At 43.5% G+C, this 8079-nt stretch overlaps 1 protein-coding gene across 1 annotated transcript; it reads left to right on the plus strand.

The window, feature by feature from the left end:
• The first annotated feature begins 1888 nt into the window (after positions 1 to 1888).
• Positions 1889 to 7723, plus strand: LOC147668758 (mRNA decay activator protein ZFP36L1-like). The gene is made up of 2 exons (XM_086948453.1): positions 1889 to 2170; positions 5132 to 7723. Exons 1-2 carry the CDS (start codon positions 2114 to 2116, stop codon positions 6101 to 6103), a joined length of 1029 nt encoding a protein of 342 aa, XP_086804579.1. The 5' UTR covers positions 1889 to 2113; the 3' UTR covers positions 6104 to 7723.
• Positions 7724 to 8079: the final 356 nt, after the last annotated feature.

The raw sequence follows: 8079 nt of genomic DNA on the forward strand, positions 1-8079 counted from the left end.
CCAAAAAGAAACTAGTTGGAATGGCAGTCCAGAGGTAATGCCGCTAGCTGTCTGATGCTTTATTTTCAGGTAGACTTTTCTGCAGCGGCATTCCCCGTCTTCTAACCTCACTCCCCTCCCTCTAGATAGCGGTGGGGGTTTACCTTAACCCCTCCCCCGTTGCACACTTGTTACTTTTTAATGCAAATGAAGGCGATCCAGGGGATATGTATTTAAACCAAATAACAGACCCACTGGCACGTTTCCACTCCATGTGTCCCAGGGAGGCGTTACCCTAGCTTCAAATCCCGCCAAAAAGATAAAAGGGGGACGGAGCGAGCGAGCCGCAAAAAAAATAAATCTTAATAGGTTTACAGGGAAAAAAATACATCTGCTGCAATCTTGGGAGAGGCTGTAAGAGAGTACAACAAGTCCTACAGAAACGCGTTAAGGGTTTCTTAGCGTTTAAAAAAAAACACTATCAGGTGGGGCGTCTAGAGTTTCAACAAGGAGTGAAAAGAATATAAAAAGATTAGGGGAGGAGATATACACGGCCTTTGCTGCAAACAGGAAAGGGGAGACCAGCTCTAAAAGTGTGCACCCCCGCAAGCAAATAAATACAATAAACAAACCCTCCTTCCCGGAAGGGGGTGGGAGGTAGGGCTGAAAGACTGCAAACAGTAGTGAAAGGGGCCAGCTGCTGCTTCTTGGGGTTGCAGCCGAACCAGGGTTGCAAATAACGACCCGAAACTGCACAACAACTTGAAACTGCACGGCATAGCGCCTTAAAGTTGCAAAGCGCGCAATCGCACAGTTAAGAACTATAACTACCGCAATACTTCAGGTCCGCGGTTCAGGCATTAAGTTACCCCCATAAAACGAGGCGTCACAGCATGTGGGTACCTACGAATTTATCGAACTTCCATTGACAGGGCGTCGACATGAAGGGGTCCAGCTGGTAGACTTTAGGAAAATCATGCATGCGTTTTAACTGCTGAAAAATACCCATATTGTTGCAGAAATATCCGCGCAAAGAGCAGCGTAAGGTTTCTCCGATCTCCCCTACCCCTTAACCGGAAAGGCTAGTTCGTAGAAATAAACATAAACGTACGCTGCACCTTATTGTTAGGAAACGTCCGTAAATGAAGAAATCTTGAGACACTATTTGGCTTAAAACTCGAAATAAATCCACGTTTGGCACACACCTCCTCTTCTGCAGGAACTCAAACATACTTAAAGCAACTTCAAAGGAAGCAATAACCAAAAAAAGTTATAAGAAACGTCCAGTTTCAAGAATTTGATGAGTTCTGTTCCTTCTTCATATAGAAAAATAAATTAACTCGATTAATGCAGTGGCAAATGGCGGTCGTGAGAAGCATGTCCAAAAGTCTAAAGAAAAAAAATACGATAAAAGTGAAAAAAAGAACAATCGACATAGGAAGGGACAAGAGACAGAGAGATCTGGCAAGGTCTCCGAGGAAAGCAAATGTGAATTAAAGGGCACAGCAAAAGCCGAACTCTATTACTTTTTTTTTCTTTTCTTAAGCTGCAAAAAAAGTTCCCGCCTTCTCCCCAAATGGCAGACAGAACAGTGGGTGGAATAAATTAAAAATCCAAAGCTTGCATATGCAACCCCTTTCACAGTTTGGACGCAACTTCTTTAGTTAGAAGGGAGGGGGGAAAGATTTCAAAGTTAACAACAGTCGTGCCAATGACTATCTTTTTATTTTTTTTAATGCAGGCGTGTGAGTGTTTCCGTGTATTCTTATTTTTTTCTTTTTTTTTCTCCTTTCTGAGAGTGCGGTGGGTGATTCAGCCCTCGGTGTCAGTCACTTTTTTTTTTCCTCGCTCCCCTTTGCCTCCTTCCTCATTTAAATGAGTTAAGGCCCCGCCCTCGTCAAGACTCGAAACTTTATAAGTTGGCATTTAAGCAGAGACTGGGAGCTTTGCTAAGAGTCCCAGGCAATCGCTGGAGGAAGGGGAGGAATTTACAAAATAAAGCACCGGAGGAAAAGGGGAAGCTGGATCCTGTGGCCGTCACCCCCCCCTCTCCCCAACACTGTGATTTTCTTATTTTTATATATATATATTGTATTTTTTAAGTTATTATTTCGAGAGTAAAATTAAAGCAGACATGTCCACGGCCTTGATGTCGCCCACCATCTTCGACCTCAGCGAAGTTTTATGCAAGGTAAACAAAACTTTAAATGCACTTTGAGCCCTAAACCTAGGATTTTTGCTTCATCTTGAACTGGAATGAGGGGTTTTGCTGTTCTTTTTTTTATGCTAGCAGCGTGGACTTTCCGCCCATGACGCGTCAATAGGAAGTTAAGTGTTTATATATACAACTTAATGTCGCCTTTCTGTCGTTTCTAAGCACTATACATGACTTGGTCTCTAACTCATAATGGTATAGGAGCCGGATTTCTTTGTCATACACAAACCATTTAAAAGTATCTTTAAGATGTAGAGACTGATATGGTCTCTCGTACATTAAATAAGAGGACGCTCTTTTAAAATGCTTAAATTTAGTTTTACAAACTTTGCTTGTGTTACTTGTTAGAGCCGAAATTATCACATGGTGGTGTTAAATCTTATGAACAAAAACGCCCCATGCCCCCCCCCCCCCCCCACCACAACCAATTCTTGCTATGTGTTAGAAAAAGTGTGTTTTTACGTTTTACAGCATTTTGTGCTAAATTTGGTCATTGTTTGCTGTTTTGTTGGTGACAACAGTATCGGTCTAGTATTTATATATTTTTAATTGGAACTCTAATGCTATTTTTCCCTGGTTATTAGTATTTTTTTTTAACGTCAACCCAGTTATGTTGATATTAAAATGTGGTAGCTTTATGTGTCTGTCCTAAACGCGGTTTCTCAGTAAGTCTCAAGGGTACATTTGTGAGTTTTTCTTAATGTTTTTGTTGTTGTTGTGTTTTAACGTAAAATGTACCTACCACGTTCTGCAGGGTGTTTTTTACTACCTATTTTAAAATGCGATCACAATCGTTGTTGCCACATTTGTGAACTCCTGGCATGAAGTTTTAAATCTTGTTGTGGGGGTCTTGTCCCTCAGTAGTACTTTTCTTTTTTGCCAGTGAATCCTCGACAGGACTTGTTGCATATTTTGCAAGTTTGGAGGGTGTGTGTAAACTTGTATTAGAGAGACAGGAAGAGGTTTTCTGTTTGATTTTACCAGCAGCTTTTCGTCATTTAGGCTTGTTTTTTGTTTTTTAATGTGGGGTGCAGGTTCCACAAGAACGCAAATCGCACTCTATAGAGTTATTAGTATGTTCCTTTTTAGGGTGACTTTGGAGAGGGGCTTGCCTTTTAACTATGGGCAGCAGGAGAGTAGAGTGAGTGATGTAAATAGTCACCGAATTCACAGAAAGGCACCCCTCTTAACAAATGCACCCCACCATATCTATAGCATCTCTTTATTGTCCCCGCGTGCAGGCCACTCTTACCACCGCTCGCTCCCCCGTAGAACTGCTTTTGCTAAGTGTAATGCCTCAGGGGCTGCCAACTGGCCCCAGAATATCAACCCTATTCTCGGGGTTCATGTTGGCGAATGGAACGCATTCTTGATAGACGTGTACTGTTCTCCTTTTTGATCAGAGCCAGCTGCAACATTTGTTAAACTGTACCATGAGTGCACTCTAGGGGTTTGTGTTTAAAAACAAAACGCATGTTTTTCAATATTTGGTAGAAATAACGTAGAGACTACTCAAATTTTAAAGGCCGGAGTTCTTCAGCACGGTGCTGCTAAACGTGGTCTACGGTTCGATATCCAACTATTCTGCTGTTTGTCTTGGAGGCTGGTGACCATTTGGAGGGGTTGGTAGTTTGTGTGGTGGAGGGGTTGGTAGTTTGTGTGGTGGAGGGGTTGGTAGTTTGTGTGGTGGCATGCACACAGCTCCCTTCCCCCTCACTGCCAGTGGCACAGTTCAAACATACTGACATTGCATCCTACACTATCCGTGGCCGGACCTTTGTTTTAGTTCTGACTTCTCTCTGTAACATTAAATGTGGACTTTATTTCTGGCTGTTGGGTTTTGCACGAGGAGTCGTGTCTCTGTCCCTTTGGGTGGGGTTGGCAGTGTCCCTGATCTAAATGTCGAGAAACAATCTATTTCCACGATTTAGGGATGAGATGGTGATGCTGACACGAAGAAGGTTGTATGCTTTTGATTTTGTTTATTTGGAATCGATTGTGGGTTTTGTTTACATGGTCAGCCCATACTGTTCACACAGTCAAGAAAAGACCATTTATGGCAAATGCCCTTGTTTAAGTGGAAATTAGATTGGCCTGTGCTTGCTTATGCCTCTTACCCCCTCTTGGGGTACTGGCCGTCCGCCAGGACTCTCAGCCACCTCTGTCTTGGACTTTAATTTCAGTCTGACTCCAGGTGTAAAACCCCTCTTTGGGTACTGGCTAGTCACCAGGACTCTCAGCCACCTCTGTCCTGGGCTTTTCTTTCAGTCTGACTCCAGGTGTAAAACCCCTCTTTGGGTACTGGCTAGTCACCAGGACTCTCAGCCACCTCTGTCCTGGGCTTTTCTTTCAGTCTGACTCCAGGTGTAACCCTTATCCTTGTAGTAAGTGACATGTAGGAGATAACTCATCTGGAAAAAGATACTGCAAATTGGTTTTGGACTATTGGGTTATAGAAGTTTTATTATATGGCTCAAAATCCCCATCCTGGCAGCTGAGTCTTGTGTAAACCGTTTTAGCTGCAATTTTCTCTATTTTGGGATGACAACAAAGTTAGACTTTTTTGTACTGTGACTGTAAGTCGCCCCCCAACTTTTTTTTTTAATTGTGTGACCCTCCTTCCAATCAACAAGTCCCTTCAATGACTTGGGTGGGATGACTATGGTTCAATCTCTTCACTTCCTAAAAGTTTGTTTGTAGAGTACTGGAGTTGGTTTGTGTGCTTGACCAGCAAACTCATCCTGACAGTAGTACAATGTAAAAATATCTTGCATATGAGTATTTCACACCTTGATGTAATGAGTTGGGCAGTGGTTATGTTTATAAGTGGCATTTTAATTGTGGGTTATATTTGGTTTTGTGTATGGTCTGAGGTGTGTTGGGTGTTGCAGGCTTGAGTTGCTTCTTACAAATGTGTGATTTTCTCCCCTTCTGCAGAGCAATAAAATGATCAACTATAACAACAACATCATGAACCCTACGAACAGCAACGCCTCTCTGCTGGACAGGAAGGCTGTGGGGACACCAGCCATGGTGGGCTTCCCGAGGAGGCACTCTATCACGCTGCCCAAGTTCAACCAGAACCAGTTCCTCAACAGCCTCAAGATAGAGCCTTGCTCCACCGCCATGGGCAACAAGGAGAACAAGTTCCGCGACCGCTCCTTCTCTGAGAACGGTGAGAGGTTGCTACAGAAGCCTGGTGGCCAGGTCAACTCCAGCCGCTACAAGACAGAGCTGTGCCGGCCCTTCGAGGAGAACGGTGCCTGTAAGTACGGTGACAAGTGCCAGTTTGCCCATGGCATCCATGAGTTGCGCAGCCTTACCCGCCACCCCAAGTACAAGACAGAGCTCTGTCGCACATTCCATACCATTGGATTTTGCCCATATGGGCCAAGGTGCCATTTCATTCACAATGCAGAAGAGAGGCGCCAAGTGTCCAGCCGGGATCAGATGCCCTTCTCGCTCTCCAACTCCAAGCTGGACAGGCCTCGGCTCCAGCATAGCTTCAGCTTTGCTGGCTTTCCCACCGCCAATGGGCTGCTGGACAGCCCCACCTCCATCACACCGCCACCGGCCCTCAGCACCGAAGACCTCCTCAACTCTCCCAACTGTGCCAGCAACCCTTTTACCTTCTCAAGCCAGGAGCTGGCCAGCCTGTTTGCCCCCAGCATGGGCATGCAGTTGCCTCTGGGATCCTCAAACATGCCCGGCTCCCCAACAACCTTTCTCTTCCGGCCCATGTCTCAGTCCCCCCAGATGTTTGACTCTCCTCCCAGTCCCCAGGACTCCCTTTCTGACCAGGAAGGATACCTGAGCAGCTCCAGCAGCAACAGCGGCTCTGATTCGCCTACCCTCGATTCCAACAGGCGCCTTCCCATTTTCAGCAGACTCTCCATCTCCGACGACTAAAACTGCCTCCCTGCTACTCTTCCCGCCTTTTTTTTCCCCATTACAATGTTAAGCTGAACTGATCTTTGTCGAGGGGGTTAGAAGCTGAGTGGTCCACCTGCCTGAGGCCTGAAACGCAAGTGCCAAATTGTGTAAACACCAGCAACAAAAATGGTTTACAAAAAAACAATTAGTGCCTTTATTAGACTGTATTGCTGGGACAATTTTACCTCTCCAGCGCTAGAGGGCGCCAACGTGCACTTGAAAATAAAGTGTTCCTGAACAGCAGCGCCCTCCACTGGCCATGATGAATACGGTGTCTTCTTTTGCCACTACCCTCTCCCTATGTAAGGCCATGTTTCTGCCAAGTCTAGTGGTGGTGTTGGTATGTGGACAGCCCTCTTTCCCCTCCACCTAATCTTCAACTCCCTGTCTTTTGAACATGTCTTGCCTGGTCTGCAAGAGAGAAATCAAAGCTGTGGATGGATTTGGAATTGTTGACTCAAGTGTGGACTAACTAATGAATGTGGGGTGGGGGGTAGGAAGGGAGACAGCCAGAATGGAGTAAAGACTCAGACTTTTGGTGCTACAAATATGCCCATGTAGACATGTGATCTCATTACGAAAAAAAAGGTGGGAGGGGGCGGGTGGATGGGCGGTTCATTCCAAGTGAAAAATGTAAACAAGTTCCATTAGAAAGACAGCTTTAATGGTATGCTCTAGAATACTTTTAGGCCAATCTTTAGAGCACTCACGCCAACTTTTTTTTTTTTTTCCTGGGTTTTTAATTTTGTATAACTTTCAAAAACAAAAATTGGAGAACAAATTTTGCTTGTCACTGCACAACAATATAAAAAAGCTTATTTAACTTATCAAAACGTATTTATTGCCGAACATATGCTTTTTTTTTTTTTTGTAATTGTGTTCATATTTATCGGGATTGCTGAATCCATAGAATATATTCTTTTATGTTTAAATTATGATCTTCCATATTAATCTTAAGATTGTGAAGTGTCTTTTTTCCTTCCCTCCTCCCCACAGTTTAATATATTATACTACAATGACTTTTTGTAACTACACTTGGTTATTTTATTTTTAAAAAACAATGAAAATTAATTTAAAAAAATGCGAAAACCGTGTTGGATTTATTTATTGTTAGGTTTTTTTGTTGCCCCTCCCCCATCCTCTTCTGCCGCCATTGTGTTGGACTGCAAATTGAGTTAATGTGGTTACTGCCTTATATATAAATATATGTATGTTTTCCCTCCCTGTTGTCGGTCCTAGGCCGCTTACAACTGAGCTGTAGAATGTATGTAAGCTGTGCTGTAAAACAGTGCACAAGACATTAGTTTGTTTTTTTTTTTGTATAGCTTCTTTGGGGGAAGAAAGCCTTGATGGACTAAAAGTGCCTAATTTTGAAGACATTCCAAACCGCAGTATCCTGTCTTTACGTTCCTTTTTTCCAAGTTTGGAAATTTCCCTGTAGAGGTGAACGTGACTGGCGCCATAAGAAGCAAAAACATGAATGTATTTTTTTCCCTGTTACTGTTCACTACATTTTTCCTTTGTGTGAGTTTAAGAGAAAGCTTTTTGTTACGACTGTTTGCAGTTTAAATCAATAAACCCCATGTTTTTCAAGAATGCTGGACAGTTGTTTTTTTTCTTCAAGCTCTTTCACTGATTGCTAATGTAGATTTCAGTAAGAATGCTCCAAGGTGGATAAAGGCCTGTACCAAAAACCCTACCAATGATCCCAGAGGCATGTTTTCCTTCATCTTAGGTTAGTCTCTTCGCTGCATCCTTAAGTATCACTGCAGCTGGCTTTTTTGGGGGGTGGGGGGGCCAACCCTCTGTAAATTTACAATTGATCCTAAGTGTGCCCAAGTTTGTGAGTGCTATATACTACTTTCAGTTGCAACATATTGTTTAACTGGTACTAAGTTAGACGTTCGTATTATCATGAGACCTTGCTTAGGGCTAGGAGGCTGCTCTGGTCT

This window comes from Lissotriton vulgaris, unplaced genomic scaffold (assembly GCF_964263255.1).
Source record: "Lissotriton vulgaris unplaced genomic scaffold, aLisVul1.2 SCAFFOLD_3150, whole genome shotgun sequence".
NCBI lineage: Eukaryota > Metazoa > Chordata > Amphibia > Caudata > Salamandridae > Lissotriton > Lissotriton vulgaris.

What these genes read in the sequence shown, in the direction of transcription:
- LOC147668758 (XM_086948453.1), top strand. Translation starts at nt 2,114, where the DNA reads ATGTCCACGGCCTTGATGTCGCCCACCATCTTCGACCTCAGCGAAGTT. An exon ending in TCAGCGAAGTTTTATGCAAG is followed by an intron (nt 2,171 to 5,131) that starts GTAAACAAAACT and finishes CCCCTTCTGCAG; the next exon opens with AGCAATAAAATGATCAACTA.